Source organism: Amblyraja radiata, chromosome 10 (assembly GCF_010909765.2).
Source record: "Amblyraja radiata isolate CabotCenter1 chromosome 10, sAmbRad1.1.pri, whole genome shotgun sequence".
Taxonomy (NCBI): domain Eukaryota; kingdom Metazoa; phylum Chordata; class Chondrichthyes; order Rajiformes; family Rajidae; genus Amblyraja; species Amblyraja radiata.
In genome coordinates this window covers 52,720,346-52,747,269 of record NC_045965.1, presented here as the reverse complement: position 1 = coordinate 52,747,269, position 26,924 = coordinate 52,720,346, and the positions used below count along the sequence as shown (strand labels likewise).

The window sequence follows — 26,924 nt, the reverse complement described above, 5'->3', positions numbered from 1 at the left end:
TGCCTGAGGTGCTGCAGCAGGCAACATTTGTTTCCATTTTACCAGTACCTCACCATACGTGTGCATATGGAAATACACTCGGCCTGTCTTGACTGGAGAAGGTTTCCTAGACTAATGTCTGGAATGGGCAGATTGTCTAATGAGGAAAGGTTGTGCTTATGTCTGTTGGAGTTCAGAAGAGAGAGAATGGACTTGATCGAAACATATAAGTTCCTGAAAGTCTTGACAAGGTGGGTGTAGAGGGAATGTTTCCTCTTGTGGGAGAATCTCCAACAAGGCGTCATTGTTTAAAAATAACAGGTTGCCCATTTAGGCCTGAGATGAAGCACAATTTTTTCTCTCTGAAAGTTATGCCTTTTGGAACGCTCTTCCACAATGGGCAATGGAGATAAAGCCTTTTAATATTTTTAAGGAGAGTATCCATGGATACATGATTGGAAATGGAGTGGAAGTTTAGATAGATCGCAATGTGCTGAGATTACAATCAAATCAGCTGTGATCTTATTAATGTCTGAGCAGAGGTGTCAAGAAAATAACTATGTTACTATATATTTAAGAAAGAAATGCAGATGCTGGAAAAATCGAATGTAGACAAAAATGCTGGAGAAACTCAGTGGGTGAGGCAGCATCTATGGAGCGAAGGAATAGGTTACAATATAAATCATTTTTGTTCAAGCTACTTCAATTTATTTCATATGTTTCAAAATTAGAAATAATTGGAGATTGGAAGAGGCCTTTTGATAGTCTGACCCAACAGCAGTTCTGTCAGGCCAGTAGAGGGTTTGAAGACCCATTCATTCAATACTGTTGTATTGTAACATCAAGATTCCAGAACATTTGCAATTGGACCTTTGCAAAATATGATCACAAGCATATCGTGGAGATGAATACAAGGGTGATCTAGATTAAACACGATCCAGCCTATTAATTTATTTTTTCACCACTCCCTTCAGAAGGGAACTGGAAAAGGGACACAAGGAAGCATGAGAAAATAATGACACCAAATCGAAAATATTCCATAGGCATGTGAACTGGCAAAAGTTTATAGTAGGAGATGTGGGGCTGCTCAGAGATCAAAAAAGGAAATCTATTTATTCGTAGAGCAAAATAATTCCAAATGTCCTAGAGGACTTGATATTACCAAACAAAAACAATAAGAAAACAAAAGCAGTAGGTGATTCTGCTCCTAAAGCCTTGTCCTCGTGTATATCAGTTCCCCATAGCCCTAAATTTTCTAAAGTTTCAGAAATGTATTTTTCAAATTCAGTTCTTTTCACTAACAATGCTACCTGATATGATGTATGTTTATAGCACATTCTGTGTAAATGGAGCACAGAACAGCACAGCTGAAAATTTAGATTCCCGATGTTTCAATTTAGTTTTTAGTTTTCGTTTTAGAGATACCTCATGAATATGAGTCCTTCGGCCCACCAAGTGCATGCCGACCACCGATCACAGAGCAAACTACCAACAAGCGCCACTTTATCAGGAACAGTAAATGTGCAAGGGAACACAGCCCAAATATTTTGATTCCCTGTTCATCAATCCAGATAGTATTGAGCGAGATAGAATGGGGTGTGCCAAGGCCAACTCATTCATTATAGCCAAACTTTCAATGCTCAATTGCCTATAATTATAACAAATGATTTGGAAACACCAACAAAGGGATATCAAACAACCTAAACAATCTTCTCTTCTTCTTGCGTATGGCGTGCACAGGCTAAAGTTGTAGGACAACTTGTTCTATTTGACCTTATTTGATTGTGCACGCTGGGTTGATTGCATTCGTCGAAACGGGGTGGACCACGTGAAGGTTGCAATCTTCCACCCCACCTAAACAATAAAACTGCAGTACTTCCCACTAAGAGAAATAAATCATCCTCCTGTTTAGGTCTAGTTTTAGCTTTTAATTTTAGAGATACAGCATGGAAACAGGCCCTTTGGTCCACTGAGTCCACGCCACTTTCACATCCACTTCCTGTGCGTAATAGGAGCAATTTACAAAAGTCAACTAACCTACAAGCCCTTACGTCTTTGGGATGTGGGAGGAAACACATGACAAGAATGATTCCAGGAATGAGTGGGTTAGCATATGATGAGCGTTTGAAAGCACTGGGCCTCTACTCGCTGGAGTTTAAAGGTTGAGGGGGGCCTCAGAATTAAAGGGTGCTCTTTGAGAAAGGAGGTGAAGAGGAACTTCTTTAGTCAGAGGGTAGTTAATCTGTGGAACTTATTGCCACGGAGGGCTGTGGAGGCCAAGTCAGTGGATATTTTTAAGGCAGAGATAGACAAATTCTTGATTAGAAGGGTTACGGGGATAAGGCAGGGAAATTGGATAAGGATGCAGAGATCAGCCATGATTGAATGGCGTAGTAGACTTGATGGGCCGAATAGCCTAATTCTGCTCCTACAACTTGTGAAACCCACACAGTAGCAGTTAGAATGTACAAACTCCACACAGGCCAGAATCAAAAGCAAGGCGGCATCTCTGCCAGCTGTACCACTGGGGATTCCTGTGCCACTGTAGATTCCAAATGTGGATTAAACAAAGAAAACTGTAAATATCTGAGGGGCTCCTCTGCTGTGCTGATTAAGAATTTTCCATATACACCTTCAACTGTTCCTAATCCACAAGTGTTGCCTGAGTGTTTCCAGCATTTCCGTTTTCTTGGTTCACCCTGGTCTTACTTTTATTTCTTACCTCCACGCGTACATTTTAATATTCTGGCAATTCACATAGGACCCCTGCATGTTTTAAGTAACCTTCACTCACACCACAGTCAGTCAGCAGAAGAGTTCCCAATCCGACCTGTCTGTCCTTCAACTCCCCCTCCCATTCCCAATCCGACCTCTCTGTCCTGGGTCTCCTCCATTGCCAGAGTGAGCAACAGCGGAAATTGGAGGAACAGCACCTCATATTCCGTCTGGGGACCTTGCGTCCTTATGGCATTAACATTGAATTCTAATTTTGCTCGCCCTTGCTGTCTCCTCCCCTTCCTTAACCCTCTAGCTGTCTCCTCCCACCATCCCATCCGCCCGCCCTCGGGCCCCTACCCCTCCTCCCCATTTCCTTCTTTCTCCCACCCCCCCATCAGTCTGAAGAAGGGTTTCGGCCCGAAACGTCGCCTATTTCCTTCGCTCCATAGATGCTGCTGCACCCGCTGAGTTCCTCCAGCAATTTTGTGTACCTTCGATATTCCAGCATCTGCAGTTCCCTTTTGAACACAGAAGAGTTTACTGTTGCCTTGATCAATCATGGCCGCCGCCTCCTGCAGCTTCAACCCGGCAGGCAGCGCGCTTCGTCTAATGGGGCGGCTGTTGTTATTCAAAGCGGCCAATGGGCGAGAGGCGCCGGTTGGAGACTGGGATTTAAATCTGTCGGCGCCGCCATTTTGCTTCCAGACCGGCTGGAGGTTGGAGACGCGGACAGACGCTTCACAGAGCCGGTGAGACAGCAGCGCCTGTGTTGGGGAAATGCAAATACAAGCGCTGAATGTGGTTTACGGGGTCGATGTAGCTGCAATGTGGTTTACGGTGTCGATGTAGCTGCAATGTGGTTTACGGTGTCGATGTAGCTGCAATGTGGTTTACAGGGTCGATGTAGCTGCAAGTTGAAAGGCTTCGGGATGGGGGGGGAATCTAGTTTGCAAGTAATAATGGCATTGTTCTCTTTGAGAACCCTCTTGATTATGATTGTATTTAAGAAGGAACTGCAGGAAAACATTTTTCACACAGAAAGTGGCGAGTCTCTGGAAATCTCTGCCGCAGACGGTAGTTGAGGCCAGTTCATTGGCTATATTTAAGAGGGAGTTAGATGTGGCCTGGCTTGTGGCTAAAGGGATCAGGGAGTATGGAGAGAAGACAGGTACAGGATACTGAGTTGGATGATTAGCCATGATCATATTGAATGGTGGTGCAGGGCCGAATGGCCTACTCCTGCACCTGTTTTCTATGTTTCTATGCTGGAAAATCGAAGGTACACAAATTGAACGGGCCCGGTCATCAGTGATCGGAGTAGAATTAGACCATTCGGCCCAGCAAATCTACTCCGCCATTCAATCATGGCTGATCTATCTCTCCATCCTAACCATGTTCTCCTGCCTTCTCCCCATAACTCCTGATCCCCAGAGGTGGCTCCAACAGCAGTCCTCCCTCTGCGAAGCCCACACTGACCTCTGACTTGTTATCACCTTCCCCCAAAGTCAACAATGGACCATTGTTGGCTCCACCTTTCCTTGGTCATCGTTGCTGGCTTTGATTTGTCTTTTTGCATATCTTTCATTCATTTGCCCTATGTATATTCTAATATCTCTCGTTTCCCTCTTTCCTGACTGAAGGGTCACCTATTTCTTTCTCCAGAGATGCTGCCTGACCTACTGAGTTCGAGCATTTTGTGCCTATCTCTGGTGTTCAAAGGTTGAAGTGGGTGGGCCGAAAGGCCTGTTTCCATGCTGTATATCTAAATTAATAATAATAAAGGCTGGATATGCTAACCAGGGCAGATAAGTCCGCTGAAATAAAGTGGAAGGGGTGCTGTGCCAATTTCTTATCTTTTTGGAATGCATAAGATCTTATTGGAGACACCATGGGGAAATGGTCCAGGGTACTGGAGGCAGGTGCAATAGTGGTGTTTGAGTGCCCTTTAGATGTGCAGGGAATGGAAGGGTGTGGATCATGTGCAGGGAGATGATATTAGTTGAGTTTGGCCAAGACAGTGGGCAGAAAGGCCTGTTCCCATACTATACTTTTATCTGTGTTGAGAATGTGTATTTAATTGTAATAATTGATGTGAGGGAAAATGTAAGGGGGCTGAGATCCCATAAAACTCTTGAAGAAGCAACTGCAGATGCTGGAACATCGAAGGTAGAAAAAATGCTGGAGAAACGCAGCGGGTGCGGCAGCATCTATGGAGCGAAGGAAATAGGCAATGTTTTGGGCCGAAACGTTGCCTATTTCCTTCGCTCCATAGATGCTGCCGCACCCACTGAGTTTCTCCAGCATTTTTGTCGACCCATAAAACTCTACTGTGAATTTGGCAATCGTTCCCTCGTATAGGGTGATTTCACGAAAGGTCACTGGAGCGTAGATCCGCACCCACGTGACCGAAAATTTTAACTGGGGGACAAGCGTCACTTCCGGCACATGTTAGTGAATGGGAAAACACGCACTTTCACAGCCGTTAAAAACATCGAAAACGGCCCGTTGTTGAGCTGTAATTAACTGTACCAGTCGGGGTGACCGTGAGGCACAGCTACCTAAATTTACAGTCCAAAAAAAAGATAGAAACTAAGGTAAATTCAAGAGTGAGCTGAAGGTGTCAAAACGGCGGAAGTTGTTATCGGAAATTTGCCGTGGAGATTTAAAGATCCAAAATATCGGGAATTATCGCGTTTGCTCGCTGCATTTCATCAAAAGTAAGGCATTATTGGCTTTTTATCTTTATTCATTTGTTAGATGAAAAGTATTAAAAGTTAAAAATCCGTCAGTAAAATTGCAAAATCGCCCATGGTTCTCAGGTGGGTTTTAACATGCAAAATGGAAATGCTTCTGAAGCTCCATTTACCATTTAAATAATCGTAAACTATCAATGCGTTTTGAAATAAATTGATAAATGGGATAATTGTCAGCTGTTAGTTGGACAAAAGCAGGACATTTTATTATTTGCCAAAATATATTTCTCAATGTTTCTTGTTTAAAGCCTGCACAATCACCCAAACTACTTATTTATTTATTTATCATCTAATAACAGACAAGCCTGCAGCATGGAATGATGTCAACAATCCTGCTTGGGCACCCACTGTGAGCAGGATAAACAATGTGCACAAGAACGCCATCAACTTGCAGAGCTATAGATGCTTGAGCTGCAACCAAATCTGCTTTAATACTCTCTTCTTGTTGCACGTGCATGGCGTTCCCATTCCTTAGCTTGCATCTCAGTAAAATTTATTTCAAAACGCATTGATAGTTTACGATTATTTAAATGGTAAATGGAGCTTCAGAAGCATTTTCATTTTGCATGTTAAAACCCACCTGAGAACCATGGGCGATTTTGCAATTTTACTGACGGATTTTTAACTTTTAATACTTTTCATCTAACAAATGAATAAAGATAAAAAGCCAATAATGCCTTACTTTTGATGAAATGCAGCGAGCATTTTTAAATCTCCACGGTAAATGTCCGATAACAACTTCCGCCGTTTTGACACCTTCAGCTCCCTCTTGAATTTACCTTAGTTTCTATCTTTTTTTTGGACTGTAAATTTAGGTAGCTGTGCCTCACGGTCACCCCGACTGGTACAGTTAATTACAGCTCAAAAACGGGCCGTTTTCGATGTTTTTAACGGGTGTGAAAGTGCGTGTTTTCCCATTCACTAACATGTGCCGGAAGTGACGCTTGTCCCCCAGTTAAAATTTTCGGTCACGTGGGTGCGGATCTACGCTCCAGTGACATTTTGTGAAATCACCCTATTGGGAGGTTGCACGCAGTCGAGGTCACGACTAGTGACCCGCACTGTTGCCACGCAACGCCAACTGGAATACGGGGTTCTGGTGCAGTTCAGTGACTCTGGGTGGGCGGAGGGAGCAGACCGTCTCCAACTTTGCTGCAGCTAACGTTGCCCAGAGCCCCAGCCCCTTGTGTGGGCGCTGCCGACCCACAGCCCCTGACAGTGCGACCCACAGGGGGAGAACGGGGCGGAGGGCAGCCGTAGCTGGATAGCGCTGACCCTGGGGGGGAGAGTGGGGGCTGTCCTGAGGGATGCGCTACTTCGGCCGCTTACACCTTGGTGCTCGGGTTCAGAGCAAAGATACTAGAGCATTTGGTTCTGAGCGCCCAGTCACCCAAAACCCCCCCCCCCCCACAATATTGCAATCAAATTGCTCTGACTTTGATTTCGCTTTATTTAGTGACGGCTTATCGAGATGGTGCTGTCTCTCTGGACACGACAATGAATGCGGCTATTAGTCGCAGATTGTAAAAGAAGCTACACCATGAGATAACACCGGTTTAAACATGATACCTTCCCACTTTCAATGACAGCACCCACAATCATTTACAGCGCAAAACAAATGATAATTTCGGCGGTTTTTAACAGGAAAGAAAGTACGCGTTCCGTGTGTTAACAGTGTATACCAAGGCTGCCATGTCCTCCACATGGATTGAGCTGCTCCGTGCGTCAAGCCCTTTGACCTGATGACCTTAAATGCAACCACCTTATAGACACAAAGTGCTGGAGACGTTCAGTGGGTCTAACAGTATCTCTAAAGGAAAAGAATGGTGATGTTTTGAATTGGGGCCCTTCTTCAGACCCTAGTGTTTTGAGGTGTCTGCAGAAAGTGTTTTTGATTTTTGCAGAAAGACAAATTTGGCAGTTACAAATGTAATCCCAGTAGATTAAATGACAGATTTTCACTGATATTGTGGAAGAGGCGAGAGATTAAGCATTGAAACAATTCTTATGAACAGTCCTTTTTAAAATAAAAATCATGTTCAATGCTTCAGAATTTGGAGAATAGAAATAGCAGAGTAGCTTTGGTTCTTTTCTCTTCTGGATGTGTTACAGCTTAGAAGTTAAGTATGCCCTAGCGTTAGTACTGAACGGGAGACCAGCTGGGAGTTCCATTGTTTGTAAAGGTGATGTCCATCACTGAGATTTTCCCACAATATGTATGTCGCCTTACCATATCACTGATCATTTGACGATGCGGGGAGCTTCGGCCGCACAGACGAGGGAGCTTCGATCGCACCAACTACAGATGGTTCGACTGCCCGACTGGGAGAATAAATGAGGAAGAAGATTGGACTTTATTGCCTTCCATCACAGTCAGGATTGTGGGGAATCCGCTGTGGTGGATTTGTATATTAACATTTATGTAGTTGTGTGTCTTGTTGCTTTTTTTAGTATGGATCTATGATAATTTGAGTTTCACCGTACCTTAATTGGCACATGTGACAATAAACTGGCCTTTGAACCTTTAGCATTGCTCCTCTTGAGCTGACTAGCTTTATGAATAAAGCAAAGTGGATCTGATGAGTGGTGGGTGATGCATTATCCGAAGGCTTTTGATAAGCTGCCCCAATGCGCAATTGCATAAGGTTAGAGTTTATGGTTTAGCTTTGGTTGGACATCATAATGTTGGAGTAAATACTTGAGATGTAGTTCAGTGGTTGCTATGAGATGGAGACGATGATTGTCCAGACGAACTGTAACTGGAGTAGATATGAAATTATTCAGTTTTGTGGGAAGAATCTGAACAGAGTTACTTGAGTGGTCACAGTTGTAGAGCTGCTAAAGGATCTTTTAATTTTGTGGAATTTGAGTGAAGAGTTTGTCAGGGCTTGCAGCGTATAACAGTACATCACAGGAACAGACTCTTCAGCTCACGGTCTGTGCCTTCTTAAACTAATCCCTTCTGCCTGCATGTGCTCTGTATCCCTCAATTCAATAGACAATAGGTGCGGTCCTTCGAGCCAGCTGATCATCCCCAATCAGTACTCCGCTCCTGCCTTTTCCCCATATCCTCTGACTACGCTTTCTTTAAGATCCCTATCGAGCTCTCTCTCTAAAGTATCCAGAGAACCGGCCTCCACCGCCCTGGCTCTATAAGGCAGCAGCTCTACTGCTGCATCACTGCCGCCCCGTACTTGTATCTTTGTTTAATTTGAGAGTCAAACTGTTTGTGATATGTAACATTTTTAATTCCATCAGCTTTCTGGCCACATTAGATGCACAAACAACAAAAGTAAATGTACAATAATTTAAAAATAAATCATGATAGTGCAAATACCAAAGTACATGAAGCAACCATGACCGTGTACATGAAACGACCATGACACCGTGGCCATGGTGGAGCAGCGGTAGAATTGCTGCCTTGCAGCAAAATGCAGCACCGGAGACCCGTGTTCGATTCCGACTACGGGTGCTGTCTGTATGGAGTTTGTACCTTCTCCCCGTGACCTGTGAGTTTCTCCGAGATCTTTGGTTTCCCTCCCACATTCCAAAGACGTACAGGTTTGTAGATTAATTGGCTTGGTAAATGTAAAAAAAAATATGTCCAGTATAAAATTGTCCAACTTCCAGTATCTGGTGGACTTTACGGAAGGTAAAGGTAAAGTCTATAATAGTTTGGTAGAATTGTACTGGGTCATTCATGAACCTGATTAATTGATGGGAGGAAGCTGTTATGAACCAATTTGTACCAATTTTTAGAAGGTAGCTGCAAGAATAGCATGGCCGGAGGAGTGGGGATTGTTACTATGCCTACTATGTTCTGTGTGTTGAAGCAAAGTAGGAATGTCACTGTCCTATCAGGGACACATGACAATAAACTCACTTGAACTTGTAGAAAGCAATGCAGATGCTGGTTTATAGTGAAGATAGACAAAATGCTGGAGTAACTGGCATCTTTTGGGGTGAAAGCTAGTCTCAAGTCTGGCAGCATCTCTGGAGAAAAAGGATGAGCGTGAATAGTGTGGATCTTTGAGGTGGTGCTTCCTCCTGTGTTCAGTACCCTTAATGGACTGGTCAATGTCCACCGCTTTCTACAGCCTCCTTCATTCTTGAACTTTTGAATTTCTGAACCAGCTGATGCAACCGGTCAGTATGCTCTCAACCATATACTTGTAGATGTTTGAAAGAGTATTTGGTTACATGCTGGTTTTTGGTCTCCTCGCACCTCATTGGAATTTGACGTGTTGGTGTGCTTCCTTTGTGTTTGCATCAATGTGTTGACTCCAGAACAGATCATCAGAAATTTGCTCCTGGGAACCTGAAGCTGTTGACTCTCCATTGCCATCAAGTCAATGTTGCATGGTCCCTCATGTTTCCTTTCCTGAATTTCAATTTCATATGCTGATGACTTTGAGGGAGGGAAAACACATTTGGTACAAAACTACATTCAATTATTTATGGCCCCGGCTACTGATCTAAGCTCTTGGCTTATAAACGATCCATCAACACATGAAATAAATGACTGGCCTGCACCAATCTTTAGTGTACAACGTTGAGAAAATAATTGAACACTTGTATTAAGAGTTTGAATGTAAAGGATTTAAAGCACTTTGTGTATATTTTAAAAAGATCCAGTTTCCAACATTGAATCTCAAGTTCCAAATTAGATTTGATAAATGTACTTGATATGTTTTGCATATTGGTAGATGCAAAATGTGCAAACTATTCATTCCTCAAACTAAAAATATATTTTTAGATTCGACAAATTGTATTGAGATACAAGCGTATGGTGGCTTGCTTAACAGATTAGATAGATCTGTTTTTCGCAAAGAATATTGTGGGCTTGGACAGAAATACTGTAATGAAATTATTGCAATACCGAGTTGTCCTATTCAGTTAAGCATAGTCTGTAAAATAAACCATGAAATGATTGACATGAAATAACTAGTTGCTCTATAATCTCTTGCTTTGATCTTCATGTTTGCATATTTGAAGTTTTGTTTAATGTATCTGAATTATTCCACCATGGACCCCCCTAAATGTATTTATTTTTAAGAATACATACATTAAATCTCATTATCTATCATCCATGTCCTGTCTCTGCATTTCAGATTCAGATTCAGATTCAATTTTAATTGTCATTGTCAGTGTACAGTACAGAGACAACGAAATGCATTCACATTCTAGTGGAGTTTGTAATTGTTTAGTCACGATAAATGTTGCTGTTCTGCATTTGTGACATTGTCCCTTAAAGGGCCTGTCCCACTATACGAGGTAATTCAAGAGCACTCCCGAGTTTAAAAAAAAAAAATCAAACTTGTGGTAAGTACGTAGTGGGTATGTCGGAGCTCGGGACGTCTCTTAGCGGCTCGTAACGCTAATGGCAGGTACTCGGGGAAACGTGGTAAGCTCGTGAACATTTTTCAACATGTTCACGAAAAATGTCCACGAGAGCCACGAGTACCTACGAGCGGCTATTACCGTAATTCTCCGAGTTCGAATCAGGAGAAACTCGGGAGAACTCTTGAATTACCTCGTACAATGGGAGAGGCCCTTAACTATTTCATCTTATTGGATCGAACAAAATATCTAAAGTGTTTCAATGATGTGTTATTTTTTTGATGGTTTTGTTTTGGTGTGATTTGGTGTCAAATTTCAACCTTTCAATCTGCTAGCTAGGTGGTGGAAATCTCTATTTTGAATTACCACATGTAGTATTTAGCAATGTTGTCTGCTTATCTGGCTGGGCATGACTATTTTTCGCTGCGTCTGCTATTAATGGTCCTCCAGAGATACTCGCACAATAAATGGGCCTTCTTTCGCGTGCTACCTAACTTCAAGGACTTGCTACCTAACTGTTTCACAGGCAATTGCCTAGTTCACCATATCTCTCTAAGGTGACTCTTAAAGTTGTTTTCTATTTGTGCTAATATAGTTAATTGTAGCTAATTAATTCGTTCATGCAAATTTGGATCCACCTTAATGCCGATTGGTGACCATTTGTCACACAAGTAATTGAAATTGTGGATGAGTTATGAAGTAGAAAACATAGTTCATTTTGTCAGTCATTCCCTTGTCCACTTTACCAGTTGATCTAGATTTGTTGTACACTTAAATAACCTTAATTGGCCACTATAACCACCAACCCTGATGTCATCTGCAACTAATTGTTCCACCTGCATTCTCATCCAAATCACTTAAATGATAAAGGGCCTGTCCCACTTGGACGACCTAATCCACGAGTTTAGAAGACCCTAGACAAAGTTGAAAAAAATGTCACGGTTGTGTTGACTCGCCAAAGTAAAAGACCACCCACGACTATGTCTACGACCTCCTACGACTGTCTACGAACTATGACCCCCTCGATCTCAGTCTTGCACACCTAAGACCAACTAGGACTAGCTACTTGGAAAATGATGTAATGTTTGCATTTTTTTTTTCCTTGGGCCAGTTACCTACCTAAGACTACCATCATGAGTACGAGTCAAGAGCAAACTCGGCAGAGGTTGCCAAGTAGGTCGTGAAAGTGGGACGAGCTTTAAGGACCCAACACCTATGGCATACCACTGGTTACAGGTCTCTAAACTGCAAAGCAATCCTCCACACTGCCCTCTGCATCTTAATGCCAAGTCAATTTTGTATCTCATGTGGATTTCATGTAATCTAACCATGGAACAGTCTAACATGTGGGACGTTGTCAGAGATTGAGCCTAAAGTCCTACAGAAAGATCCACTGCCCTGCCCTTGTCAATCCCATTAGATAATCTCTTCAAAAGAAAATGTAAATATGAGACATTATCGCTCTCCAAAAAAACCTATGTTTATGGTCCTTAATGCCTTGTCTTTAGAAATGACAATAAATCCTGTCTCACAGAATTCCTTCCAGTAATTTTCCCACCACTGGTACAAGGCTCATGGAGCTGTAGTTCCAAGACTTTTTGCCGCTTTTCTTAACAGCATAAGATTGGCCCTCCGCTATCTAGCCTGTGGCTAATGCGATTGAAAATCTCTGCCATATCTTTGGCGATCTCCTTTTTCATTATCTGCCAGAATAAACATCTGTCCTCAGTGAGTTGTCCACCGTTATGATCTTCTTAAACTGTTCCTGAACTCGCTAGCTTCCGTACCTTTCTTCACAGTAAACATTTTAGTTGATTCTAACATATTGTAATCAATAACAATTTATTTTATTGTAGACTGCACATACAATAAAATACATTGTTATTAATTAACTTTCACTAGGTCCCCAATCTCTGTGAGGAAGTCTTGAGTAAATACGATGCATTACATGGCTTTCACTCCAATCGAGGTTGCGTGGTGCCATCTGCATTTTGCCGTTTTGCTCAAGGGTAAGCTGGGTGGATCAGCAGTCCTCTCCCAACAAGAAAAAAAGAACACAATACACAACGGAACTTAAACACAAAACATTAAACATCAACCACAGTGGGACCAGCACTTCCCGCTGTGATGGTGGCACAAAAGTTCAGTCAGTCTTCCTCATTCTGTGGACCTGTTGGTCGGGGCCCTGAACCCTCTGCAGTCGTCGCTACGGGTGGCCTGATGTACAGGCCCTCTCGCCGGAATGATGGAAGCTCCAATGTCAAAGTCAAATTTATTTGTCACATCACCAACCAAGGTACAGTGAGATGAATTTGCCATGTGGCGATGCAGTTGAGAAAAAGAACACCCAATACACAATAAAATCCAACGCAAACATCCACCTCGGCATTCTTCACTGTGGTTCACAAAAGTTCAGTCATACCTCCTCCCTTGTTCATCCGTGGTCGGGACCATAAACCCTCCGTCGGGACGGATCGGAACACCCCGCGGCTCGGAATTCCGGAATCGGCCGCTGACAGTGGTTTGTGATGCCAAGTCCACAGACCCTGCGGTCGGGGCACCTCTTCCTCGGCGAAGGTAGTGGGCAGCTCCACGATGGTAAAGTCTGTGCCGCGCCCATGGTTAGTAGCTCCACAATGTTAGAGCAGGCCTCTGCGATCGGAGCTCCAACACAGGAGTCTTGTAATGAAATGTAAAGATATAATGAATGGGAAGGTATTTATGTAAACAAGTGCTTTTGTGTTTTGGAGGTAAATTGTCTTCCATTTCATTACACGCTGGCATCCCCTAAATTTGTTCAATATGCTAACTAATTTAATTAATTTGCAACAATTGAATTGACAGATGTATGACTGAATTACTTGTTGATCATCTGCTGATGTCTTGTAGGTGTGAACAGAATGTCTCACTTCACTTTTGAGAGTGACATTAATAATCTCCTGAAGTTGGATGCACCTATAACAAATGGGCCTCTAGCCAGGTGGCAGAAGAAAGCAAACAATGGTGTTACTGGGTCTTTATCTACTGCAGCTAATATTAGCGGCTTATCACCAATGAAAACGACAAACCGGTCGCTGAACACATCCAAGGTGGTGACACCGGGCAGAACACCAGGTAACTGGATCAACATGTCATTGTTATAGCTTAATGTTTGCATGTTAAAAGTTTGAAATTTTGGATTGATAAACAGTAGGTAATTCAACAGTACAGATATAGTTCTTTAAGTCTGGGTTAATTTTGTGCATTATTTCCATATAACCATATAACAATTATAGCACGGAAACAGGCCATCTCGGCCCTTCAAGTCCGTGCCAAACACTTATTTTCCCCTAGTTCCATCTACTTGCACTCAGACCATAACCCTCCATTCCTTTCCCGTCCATATACCTATCCAATTTATTTTTAAATGATAAAATCGAACCTGCCTCCACCCCTTCCACTGGAAGCTCATTCCACACAGCTACCACTCTCTGAGTAAAGAAGTTCCCCCTCATGTTACCCCTAAACTTTTGTCCCTTCATTCTCAAGTCATGTCCTCTTGTTTGAATCTTCCCTACTTTCAATGGGAAAAGCTTATCCACGTCAACTCTGTCTATCCCTCTCATCATTTTAAAGACCTCTATCAAGCGCTTTATGCTTTTTGCTTGGCACTCTTATCGTGCCACTTATGCTTTATTCTGTACTTTAGTTCAGTTTATTGTCATGTGTGACAAGGTACATGTTTATTGTCATGTGTGACAAAGCTGTTTGTGTGCTATCCAAGACTATCCATGATTACAATCGAACCATGCACAATGTACAGATACATAAGGGAACGGCGTTTAATGCAAGGTAAAGCTTGATTAGCGAAAGTCTGAGGATCTCCAGTGAGGTAGATAGTAGCACAGAACTGCTCTCTAGTTGTAGTAGAATGGTTCAGTGGCCTGATAACAGCTGGGTAAAATCTGAAGGTGTGTGTTTTTGCACTTCTGTACCTCTTCCCTGATGGGAGAGGGGAGAAAAGGGAGCGAGACTCCATCTTGATTATACTGGTTGCCTTACTGAGGCAGTGTGAACTGTAAATGGAGTCAATGGATGGTCTGGGCTACGCCCACAATTCTTGTGCAATTTCTTGCAGTCTTGAGTGGAGCTGTTCCCAAATCATGGTGTGATGCATCCCGATATGCTTGCCACGGTGTTTCTGTACAAGTTGGTGAGAGCTTTGCGGGACATGCCAAACTTCCTCAGCATTCCAAGGACATTGATGTGTTGGTGAGCTTTCTTGGCAAATGGCTTCCACCTCCTGAATGATGCTTTTTTTTTTCTTCTCCCAAATGATCAATAATGTTTTAAGTGGCATTTTTAACTGTCACTGTATGTCTTGTCACTTGTGGGCATAGCACCAAGGCAAATTCCTTATAATTTGGCCAATAAACTCATTCAAATTACATCAATAATATTGCATTAACATGGCCCATGGTAGCAAAGGGCGGGTACTAGCATGGATACCAGGTTGGCTGGATGGCAGAAGGCAAAGAATGGCAATAAATGGGGCTTTTTCTGGTTGGCTGCCAGTGACTAGTGGAGTTACACAGGGGTTCTGGGGTCGCTACTCTTCACATTGTATATTAATGACTTGGATAAAGGGATTGAAGGCTTTGTGGCCAAGTTTGCGGATTACACCAAAATAGGTAGAGGGGCAGGTAGTGCAAAGAAAGCAGGAACTCTGCAGAAAGGACTTGGATAGGTTGGGAGAGTGGGCAGAGAAGTGAGAGGTGGAATATAGTGCAGCAAAGTGTGGAGTCATGCATTTTGGTAATAGGAATAAAGGTGTAGACTATTTCCTAAATGGGAAGAGAATCCAGGAATCGGAGTTACAAAGGGACTTGGTAGAAGCTCCCATCCCCATGAGTCTCGGGCAGATGGGGCTCATCAGCCTGGGAAGGCATTCCATCTAGGAGAGGGAAAACTGATTTAAAACCTCCACTGCCTTGTGGCCATATCCAGTCCATGGAAAAGGCTCCAGGAGTAAATCTCGAGAAAATCTGGAGTCTGAGCCCCTAAGGCAGTTTGTCGTTGTCTACAACCTCGCTTGGGCAGCTCCTGTGATGGTGCTGGTGCCAAACTGTAACGGTCCTGCTGTTCCTTTGGATCGCTCAGCGACGTGGAGAGGGGGAGGGGGGGGGGGGGGGGGGGGGGGGGGGGGGGGGGGAGACGTGCTGCATGAGCAACAGCCTGTCCTCCATATGACATTGCCCAGGCTTGCATCCGACCAGGATGCATCACCCATGGTCAGTCATGACCGAGAGGGGCCTACTAGAGGGGGGGAAATATAATTTTCTAGGCGCAAAACTCTTGGAAGAAACTCATCCCATACACGCCCCCTTCCCCAAGATCCTCGTGAAGAAAGAAGGGTGCTGATGCTGATTTAATTGATCCTTGTTTTAATTTCAGGCAGGACCAAAACCCCTAAATCTTCAAAGTCTTCCCGTGTGCAGGGGACGCCTTCAAAAGTAGGTGGTGACCGTTATATTCCGACCAGAAATGCAGCACAAATGGAGGTAGCACATTTCTTGATTGCCAAAGAAAATGACCAAGAAAATGAGTCTCCAACCAAGAAAGTGAGTACCAAAGATTCTACTAGAAAAAACTGCCTTTTTATGCCCACTTAGAAACCGACATTTTGTTTAAGATTGTCCAGCAAGAGGAGCATATGCTACATTTGTGGTTAAAAAGTTTCTTTTTGAGGCTTTATTACCCTCCTGCGAGTAAATTCACACATCAAAGCATTGGGAATGCATACTTTCCTAAATGCAGAAATGTCTTATCAGTTCGGAATGTGAACTGGTCTCGAGTGAATCCAAGTATCTTAATAGTTCTATTAGATGAAGTATATCCAATGTCTACAAACTGTAAATGATCATGAATGTTAACATTACTATATAGATATGTAATTTGTCAGGAAAATGTGCAAGTATTTGGTAAAAGAATATATTAAAATTGGGTGCCTGATAAGAGCAAGAGATGACGCAATTTAAGTCAACAAAAATGACTTTAGTAAATAAGCAGAATTGCATCTCTATTCTTTTAATGAATTGCAATATTTATCTTAAGGAACAGCAGAAGTCCTGGTCCTTAAACCTGAATGGTTATGATGTCCAGCAGGCTAAAATTCTGCGACTAAGTGGGAAACCACTCTGTGCACCAGAAGGTATTTTAATTTACATTTTCTAACCAAGGTTAATTGACGAATCATTTACTCTTTTCTGTTTGCAGCTGATCCTTGCTGGTGTAGCTAAGAAAAATTATTGTATTTCTAATGGACTACTTAACATGGAGTTGGTTGCTGCTGAATATTGTGAAAGACTAAAGGTAGACACAAAGTGCTGGAGTAACTCAGCAGGTCAGGCAGCATCTCTGGAGAAAAAGGATGGATGACTTTTCGGATCGGGACCCTCCAGAGGTCCGACTAAGAGCCCTGACCCAAGGTATCACCCATCCTTTCTTCAGAGATGCTGCCTGAGCCAAGTTACCCCAGCACCTTGTGTCCATCTTTGGTATATACCACCATCTGCAGTTCCTTTCTACACAATGTGAAAGACAAGCTATTTCCTTTTTATTGTTCTTGGTGTGGAGGCAAAAGGAGAGTCTGTATTTTGCATCAAGACTGGGTGTCATGGGGTGATGGAAAATGTAGAGGGTAGGAGCTGGCATGCAATGGGTGGATCCAAGTGTGGTGGGGGGGATCAGCTGAACAAACTGGGGAGGGAGGAGCAGAGATATCAGAGGCTGGGAGGTGATTAGTGGAGCCTTAAAGGGCTGCTGATTAGAAAATGATCCTATAGCTTCCCCTGCCTCTCTCCCTCGCCTGTTTATACTGACCTTCCCTTCACATTCTCAGTCCAAATATAGAGACTCAACCCAAAACATGCAACGACCACTTGCTGCCACAGATGCTGCCTGAACCACTGCGTTCCTCTGGTAGTTTTATTGCTGATGATCACTGGTCCTAATATGTCCTGGTGACTCGGTATTAAGTTTTGTATGCTGATGCTTTTGCTTTTGAAATGTTAAAGGTGCTACGTAAACAAAACTCCAAATTGCAGTGATTCCTGTTCTGTGCTTTGGGAAGAATGCACGAGTAGTGTTCTGTTTTCTTTTAATCATGAATGGTGTGCATTGAATGGCACTTCTTTCCAACTTAATTTTTATCTATCTTTTTTACAATCATTGATTGAGCATTCTGGGTCACCCGCTTGGGTTTTTGTACCCATATAGGACTGTTGCACTGTTTTAGGTAATGTTTCCCACTGTGATGCCTATATAGTTTTTAATAACAGCTTAAGTTGATGCATAGCTAATTTTTGATTGGGGAAATAGGGTGGGTGGAAGGGAGAGGGTGACTATAACTGGGGCTGACTTGCCCAAGACTATCCTGTAAAATAACAGTGCAGAGGATTAAATTATTTGCTTGTAATTGGATGATTCAACTTAAAATTCTGCTGGTTAGCAATCGCTTGAATCCTTCTGTTCTGTGGTTTTGTCAGTCGGAGTTCCATCCTTTTGGGTAGGGGAGCCCTCCGATCATTTCCTGTGGTTTTAGTCCCTGTTTCTTCTTTAGGTTACCAGAATAATCTGAAAGTTCTGTACAGTCAGTCAGCAACACCAAGTTCCACCAAGAAGCCCATCCGATACATCCCCTCCATGCCCGAGAGAATTCTGGATGCTCCAGAGATCAGGAATGATTACTGTAAGTTGTCATATTTAAATACTTTATTGCTTTGAAGCAGTAGATATGATGATCATACCTGGAGTGTTTTTTTTAAATGGGATTACCTAAGTATCTAACATGGCCATTTAATAATTTGTATGCGAGTGCTACATTTAAATGTTTCCCTTTTTATCCCCTTTTGTTAGATTTGAATTTAATTGACTGGAGTTCACTGAATTATCTGGCTGTGGGACTTGGAAATAATGTGTATCTCTGGCATGCTGAGTCTGGGGATATTCTTCCACTTGTACAACTGGAGGATCAAGAAGACTATGTTGCTTCAGTGTCCTGGATAAAAGAAGGCAGCTATTTGGCAGTTGGAACTAGGAATGGAGAGGTCCAGGTAAGATAGGAATGCTGGTTCTAATTCATCTTTTGTAATTGACTAGGAAGTTCAAATTGTTTTAAGTATAAGTTCACTCTTCACTCACGACTGTTCCTACATTCGACACCATCGTGAAGTTTGCAGGCGACACAACAGTGATTGGGCTGATCACCGACGGTGATGAAACAAATTACAGAACCTGGTGGACTGGTGCGCATGTAACAACTTGTTACTAAACACCTCCAAGACCAAGGAGCTGATTATTGACTTCAGGAGGTCCCATAATGGAGAATACGCCCCAATCTCCATCTACGGGGAAAGTGTGGAGAGGGTGTCCAACTTTAAGTTTCTGGGCACTCACATTTCAGAGGACCTCACATGGTCCACCAACACCACTGCGCTGGTCAAGAAGGCACAGCAACGACTGTTCTTCCTGAGGACATTAAAAAAGACTGGTCTGCCCCAACAGTTGCTGACAACCTTCGACCGCTGCACCACAGAGAGCATATTAACGCATGGCATCTCTGTGTGGTATCTCAGCTGCACGGAGGCGGAGAGGAGAGCTCTTCAGCGCGTCGTACACACAGCGCAGAGGATTATTGGGACACAGCTACCAGCCTTGGAGGGCATCTACCACACGGTGCCTCAGGAAGGCAGTGAGCATCCATAAAGACTCCTCACACCCTTGTAATGGACTGTTCGAACTACTTCCCTCTGGCAGATGTTACAAGGCCTTCTACGCCCGAACCTCCAGACTCAGAAACAGCTTCATTCCCAGAGCTATAGTGGCTCTGAACCGGCCCTGCTGAGTGCCCCCCATCCCCCCTGGACTGTCTCCCTCAGATGGTCACGTCGCACAGTTTATTTATTTAATTTTTATTTTTTTGACATCGGTTGGAAGCTGCATACCAAATCTCGTTGCACTGATGTGCAATGACAATAAAATTTATTATTATTATATTTCAATCACTGCCATGATATGCCCATTATATTCATCCACTTGTGCTTTTGAGACTGGTCTCCCTACAGGGGATATTTTGAGCCACTGGGAAGATGCTACCAACATGCTGTGGTTAAAATGCCTATGATCTTCTGTAGAAAGTCCACCGAGTTTACTGTCTTTCATGCTTGGACTTCAGAGTTACAGTAAACATTTGTTTTAAGGTTTGGGATGTTGAGCGTCGAAAACGCCTGAGGAATATGGTGAGTCATACTGTACGAGTAGGTGCCCTCAGCTGGAACAGTCACATTCTATCCAGGTAAGAAATCGTGCTTGTTTAGATGTGGCGCAAACAGTTTGAAAATGTTCTCCCTTGAGGCCCAGTGAAATAAACTGGATGAAAATGTTGAGTTGCAAAAGGGTTGACGTCTTTGCATTTCTTCCTTAATTTAGTGGCTCCAGAGTGGGTAAAATACATCATCATGATGTCCGTATTGCAGAACACCACATATCTACTCTGACTGGACACACACAGGAAGTCTGTGGCTTGACGTGGTCACCTGATGGCAGGTATCTTGCAAGTGGTGGCAATGACAACCTTCTGAATCTATGGCCGAACATTACTGGGAATGATCCAGAGTGCCAACCATTACATACATTCACGCAGCATCAGGGCGCTGTTAAGGTAGAGGACTATTGTAACAAATGACGACTTGGTCTAAATCACAGCTTGTTTTACAGGATTGAATGTTTATCATTGAGTAAAGCACTAAATTTTAGCAAAATAGTTATCAGTCAGTATCTCAATTGCTGACACTGTTAACAAAAGGGAGGTTTTGTGAACCTTGATGCCACGAAAGCAGTCTGCTATGATTGGAGCCCTACCGAAATTGTGATATTAGGATCTGGCCAATGCTGTTGTAATCCTCCAATTACAACTGTTAAAAGATCAACATATTCCCTCCTCCTGCATCCCCTCTCATTGTTCCCAGAGTCTGAATACTTTTGCTTGCATTATCAGTTGACCACAATCACTAAAAGTAAATATAATTTGTCATTTCTGTAACTAGGTCTCAATTTTTGAAGTTCGTCTTGCAGTGTGTGCAAGGCCTTAACTTTGACACTGCAGATGAGTTCTAATATTTCATCATCAAATTTATTGGATACTCTTTTTTTCCCTCTGTCGTTTCACTGTATTATTCTATCGGTGACTAAATATTCTGTATACTGTTTTTATGCTTTTAAGGCTGCTTTAATCCTCAACTAGAAAAGTAATTGAAAGGAAAACAATTTCAAAGTATAAAAATCATTGCCTGGCAAACAGGACAATTTTTCATGTGCAATTGATTCTAATAATTATGGATTGGGATAAATATGAACATGCATGCAGGAACAGGCCCTTTAGCTCGCAATGTCTGCAGCAACAATTATGCCAATTTAAACTAATCCTATGTCTACACAAGGTCCATACTCCTTTCCCTGCTTGTTCATGTTTAAATTCTTAATCATTGCTATTGATCTGCTTCTTTGTTCCAGGCACCTGCCTCCCTTTATATAAAAAATAAACTTAGCCTTGTAAATCTCCTTCAATCTTCCCTCTCCCATGCCTCTAAACGCTTGCCTTCTTTGTGATACTATTACCGCAGGAAAGAGACTATCTACTGTCTCATAATTATTATCAGTCACCTCCTCGGCCTCCACACCAGAGAAAATAATCCAGATTTGTCCAATCTCTTACAGCTAGTACTGTCTCCAATTCAGTGTGTGGCTACTTTTCAGAGGCAGAGGCATTCTTGATTTGTTGCTCTTGAATGGTGTAGTTAAAGAAACTGCTTGGAAAATAATTTTCCACGCTGCTGTCCCAGCAGGAGTTTTCACATGTGCAAGAGGAAATTTAATCTATAGCACCTTAATTTTTTTTTTCCTTTAGGCAATTGCCTGGTGTCCTTGGCAAGCAAACATCCTTGCAAGTGGTGGTGGCACCAGTGACAGATTCATTCGCCTTTGGAATGTCAATTCTGGGTCGTGTTTGAATGCTGTAGATACTCATTCTCAGGTTGGTTAAACGACTTCAGAAGAACAAATGTTGATAGCATGGAAAATAGATATTTTTCAGACTCGAAGGATGTGGCTTGCAATAGCACTCAATTAGATAATGTCCCTCAATTGTTCATGATCTATATTTATGTCTGCTTCTCAATGCCTAGATGGCTAGTGCCATTTTCCCAGCATCTAGATAAGCATGCCATGTACAAGGAGTTGGGGTTTTAATCCTTCTGCAGGTTGCAGACAAAATTGTGGAGACTTGATACAAACTTGCAGGCAAGGATTGTCTAGGGAAGTGATGTAAAGGACCTGTCCCACTATACGAGTTTACCCAAGAGCTCTCCCGAGTTTAAAAAAAAAAAAAAAATCAAACTCGTGGTAAGTACGTAGAATGTACGTAGCGGGTGCGTTGGACCTCGGGACGTCTCTTAGCTGCTCGTAATGCTAATGGCAGGTACTCGGGAAACGCGGTAAGCTCGTGAAGTTTTTTCAACATGGTGAAAAATGTCCACGAGAGCCCCGAGTACCTACGAGCGGCTATTACCGTAATTCACCGAGTTCGAATTAGGGGAAACTCGGGAGAACTCTTGAATTACCTCGTACAGTGGGTCAGGCCCTTTAAGATCTTCTGAAATAAAACGAAACTGCAAAAGCTGCTTTATATCAAAGATGGGCGCTATGTTGGTGTAACTCGTCGGGCAGCATTACTGGAGAAAATGGATGTAACGTTTTGCATTGGGACCCTTTAGACAAGTTCTTCTGAGTTGTGCTAGAACTTCAGTTTCACTGTACAGTGAATGGATAACAATGTCAATGTCCAGGTGTTAATTAGATGAATGGGCAAAGGTCATGCGCAAGGTCATCCCAATTGAATCTATTGGCTGATGGCCATGGACAAATTCCAGATGAATCTTCAAAGTGTCAAGTGAGTTTATTGTCATGTGTCCCTGATAGGACAATGAAATTCTTGCTTTGCTTCAGCACACAGAACATAGTAGGCATTTACTACAAAACAGATCAGTGTGTCCATATACCATAATATAAATATACACACATGAATAAATAAACTGATAAAGTGCAAATAACTGGTTATTAATAATCAGAGTTTTGTCTGAGCCAGGTTTAATAGCCTGATGGCTGTGGGGAAGTAGCTATTCCTGAACCTGGTTGTTGCAGGCTTCAGGCTCCTGTACCTTCTACCTGATGGCAGTGTACAGTAGCCCAATTAATTTGAGTAATCTTAAAATATAATTTTATAATGCAATACAAGCTAGGTTGAGCTGCTAGCTTGGTATTTTCTTGATGTAATTTCTACAAATTCTAGTTGTAATCTTTTTGTTTTTTTCAAGGTCTGTTCAATAGTCTGGTCAACTGAGTACAAAGAATTGGTGTCAGGACATGGATTTTCACAGAATCAGTTGATAATATGGAAATATCCAAACTTTACCAAAGTCACTGAGCTCAAAGGTACAAATTTCAAATATGTGAAGTAATGTTTAAAATGCCTTCCAGAATCTTAGCATATAGTAAATTTTATTTTTGGAGGGTTTCCCCCTGTAGTGTTCCAATTAGATAGTTTAAATGTTCAGTTTAGTTTACTGTCACGTGTATCAAGGTGCAGAGAAAAGCATTTGTGTGCTAGCCAGTCAGCGGAAAGACGATTTATGATTACAATCAAGCCATTCTGTGTACAGATACATGATGAGGGAATAACTTTTAATGCAAGTTTAAGTCATTAAAGTCTGATCAAAGAAAGTCCGAGGGTCACAAATGAGGTAAATAGTAGGTCAGAACTGATCTCTAGTTGCGGTAGGATGGTTCAACAGCCTGATAATGGCTGGGAAGAAACTGTCCCTGAATCTGGAGGTGTGCGTTTTCGCACTTCTATATCTTTTGCCCGATGGTAGAGGGAAAAGGAGGGAGTGGCCAGGGTGCGACTCATCCTTGATTATGCTGCTAGCCTAGCCAAAGCAGCATGAGGTGTCAATGGGAGGGAGGTTGGTTTGTGTGATGGTTTCGGCAGCGTCCATAATCACTGCAATTTATTTTTGGTGTCTTGGATGGAGCTGTTCCCAAACCAAGCTGTGGTGTAAAATGTTTTCTATGGAAGTTGGTGAGAGTTGTTGGCGACATGCCAAACATCTAAGGCAGTAGAGGTGCTGGTGTGCTTTCTTGGCCATTGCTTCAATATGGGAGATCCAGGAGAAGTTGTTGGTGATACTCCTAGGAATTTTAAGTTTTCAACTATCTCCACTTTGGCGTCGCCAATGCAAACTGGGTTATGCGTGGCACAAGGAAAGTTTGTGTGGCAATTAGTTGGGATTTGGACTGCACTGCTAAGGAACAGATTCAATCGTGACATTTAAAGTGAACTGGACATGTTATCAAAAGGAAAGAATTTTAGCATAGAAATTGGACTGCTGATCACACAAGACTACAAATGCTGGAATCTTGAACAAAGAACGATCTGCTGGAGGAACGCATCAACGTCAGACATCTGAAATAGAAACATAAAAAGTAGGTGCAGGAGTAGGCCATTCGACCCTTTGAGCCAGCATCGCCATTCAATATAATCACGGCTGATCATCCAAATCAGTACCCCGTTTTTGCTTCCCCATATCCCTTGATTCCGTTAGCCCTCAGAGCTATATCTAACTCTCTTGAATACATCTGTGAAGGCAAATGGACAAAACTTTGGGGATCTGAGCCCTTCAGAGTAGAGTACAGGGGAGATAACTGGTAGGTGAAGGGATGGGGCAAGAGGTAGTGAAGGGTCAATTGGTAGATTAGATCGGCGAGTAACCTTGGCTCAAGGAAGACAAACAGCTGCAAATGGTGGAATCTCCATCTGATAAGGGTGGGAGTGGGAGTGAAATGAAGAACTGGAGTGGAGGGCTCAGAGGGGTAGTGGCAGGGAGGACCTGGAGTATGTGGGGGTGGGGGGGACAAAAGGTTTGTGAGGGTGCATTAAGGAGGGGAGAGGTTGGTGGGGTTACCTGAAATTGGAAAATATGGTGTTAAAGCTGTTGGGTTCTAGTCAGCTGAAGTTGCATGCGAGTGGCCTCATTGTGGCAGTGGATGGATCTGAGGACAGGCCATTATGGGAAGGAGAATTAAAACTGTTAGTAACCAGGAGCTCCAGCTGGTCCGAGCAGACAGTGCAGGTGTTTAGCACAGCGGTCACCTTTTCTGTGATTGGTCTCACTGATTTGTAGAGGCCTCAAAGAAACCAAAGACAATAGACTTTAGTTGGAGGAGCTGGATTGCTCATGTCAAATTCAAGCAAGTCGTTGTATATAATCACTGGAGGCTAAACATTTACATCGTAAAGTGTCTAAGATGTTTCACGAACCCTTAATCTCATCCCTTCTGTAATTATATAGTTATTTGAGTGCAGTTCAAACAGAATTTAAATTATTTGGATCTTGTCTCTGCCATGTTGTTATTTGTACTTTCCAGTTAATTGGATTAAGATGTTGCAAAGTAGCGTTGTTGTTGTCGTCTCATGCAAAGTATCCTGTTTCTAATGTAGGACACCAGGCTCGTGTGCTGGATATGTGTTTAAGTCCAGATGGAACGACAGTGTGCTCTGTGGCTGCAGATGAAACTATCCGCATCTGGAAATGCTTTGCGGTGGACCCAGCAAAGAAGAAAAAGATGGCCATAGCCGCTCAATCCAGCGTGCTGCACCATGGCATTCGATAAAACATGATTTAAACGATAGAGGCACGTGTGACAAAATTGTGGAAGACTGATTCCACTTTTAATGGGACATGGGAATAAATGTGTTATCTTTGCAATGGAGGAGAACTGGTGTATTTTTCCCTTATCCAGTTGTGTTCAAATTTGAGCTTTTTGCATGATGAACAGTGATTTTTTTTTTTATTCCCACGAGTATTCTGTTGATATTTCTTGTACATAACTTTTAAATTGAATTTAAACCATTTTATGAATTTTAAAAATAATTTAACATGTACAAATTTCTTTCATTTTTCAATAAACTTGAATGTATTCACACTGCTTGCAGTGTAGTCATGTATGGTGCCATCTAGTGACATTTGTATTTTTTAACTCATTAAGCTAACATTTGGATTTGTACTTCTGTTATTACTTGCTATAAGTCACATGATTTGGTCATAACATTTGAATATAAAACCAGCAAATTATAAATAATTATTATAATAATTTAGGCAGCACAATGGCACAGTGGAAGAGTTGTTGCCTTACAGCGCCACCAGCCCTGGTTTGATCCTGACTACGGGTGCAGTCTGTACGGTGTTTGTAAATTCTCCGGTTTCCTCCCACATTCCAAAGACATACAGGTTAATTTGCTTTGGTAAAAATTGTAAATTGTCCCTAGTGTGTGGGATAGCATTAGTGTACAGGGGTCACTGGTCGGTGCAGACTAGATAGTTTCCACACTATCTCTAAACTAAATTAAAACTTGCACCTAATATAGACACAAAATGTTGAACTCAGTGGGACAGGCAGCATCTTTGGAGAGCAGGAATGGGTGATGCCTGTCCTGTTGAGTTACTCCAGCATTTTGTGCGTCTCTCTTCAGTTTAAACCAGCATCTGCAATTCCTTCATCCACATAAAACTTGCACCTCATTGTTATTCACACCTTATGCTTATTGTATCTTGTGCGACACTTCGAGACCAGTCCGTAGGTATCCATCTTCAATTTATATTTCAAGTCCTGTTTTATTCCTTGCTAAGGAGTAGCAACATTAAGTGGAAACTTCAAGAAGTACAATAAAGAACTGCAAATTCTGATTGTCAACCCTGTTATTATGACATTAACAATCAAATATTGCTACATTTTTTTAAAAACTTGCCCTGGTCTCTGAAAGCTGTCTATTGTATTTAGTTATTATCACTTTACAAAAAGAATCCTTTCAATTAAGGAAACTGTTCCCTAAAGGGGATTTAGGATTTCCCTATATCAACTTATACATGGAATATAGCACTGAAGCTGGATGCTACCCTCAACAGCGCCCTGCGGACTTTCTCCGGATGCCTAAGAGCCACCCCAGTAAACCAACTGCCCGTTCTCACTGGCATCGCCCCA

The 26,924-nt window shown here is 42.5% G+C and overlaps 1 protein-coding gene across 2 annotated transcripts; it reads left to right on the top strand.

Moving 5' to 3' along the window:
- The first annotated feature begins 3,385 nt into the window (after positions 1 to 3,385).
- cdc20 (cell division cycle 20) lies at positions 3,386 to 25,895 on the top strand. Of its 2 annotated transcripts, none has more exons than XM_033028853.1 (11): positions 3,386 to 3,446; positions 13,680 to 13,904; positions 16,224 to 16,390; positions 16,884 to 16,980; positions 18,391 to 18,519; positions 18,687 to 18,883; positions 20,030 to 20,124; positions 20,259 to 20,490; positions 21,736 to 21,861; positions 23,201 to 23,318; positions 25,384 to 25,895. In XM_033028853.1, the coding sequence occupies exons 2-11, from the start codon at positions 13,691 to 13,693 to the stop codon at positions 25,554 to 25,556; spliced, it is 1,548 nt and encodes a 515-aa protein (XP_032884744.1). In that variant the 5' UTR covers positions 3,386 to 3,446; positions 13,680 to 13,690; the 3' UTR covers positions 25,557 to 25,895. The 2 variants fall into 2 exon arrangements, with proteins under 2 accessions (XP_032884744.1, XP_032884745.1); XM_033028854.1 differs by lacking the exon at positions 3,386 to 3,446 and adding an exon at positions 3,454 to 3,470 and having other exon boundaries at positions 13,678 to 13,904.
- The last annotated feature ends 1,029 nt before the right edge of the window (positions 25,896 to 26,924 follow it).

Bases quoted from the DNA above. Each gene is read 5' to 3' on its own strand.
- cdc20 (XM_033028853.1), top strand. From the start codon at position 13,691: ATGTCTCACTTCACTTTTGAGAGTGACATTAATAATCTCCTGAAGTTG. The intron at 18,520-18,686 runs GTAAGTTGTCAT...CCCTTTTGTTAG, and splicing joins AGAGATCAGGAATGATTACT to ATTTGAATTTAATTGACTGG. The intron at 21,862-23,200 runs GTTGGTTAAACG...GTTTTTTTCAAG, and splicing joins CTGTAGATACTCATTCTCAG to GTCTGTTCAATAGTCTGGTC.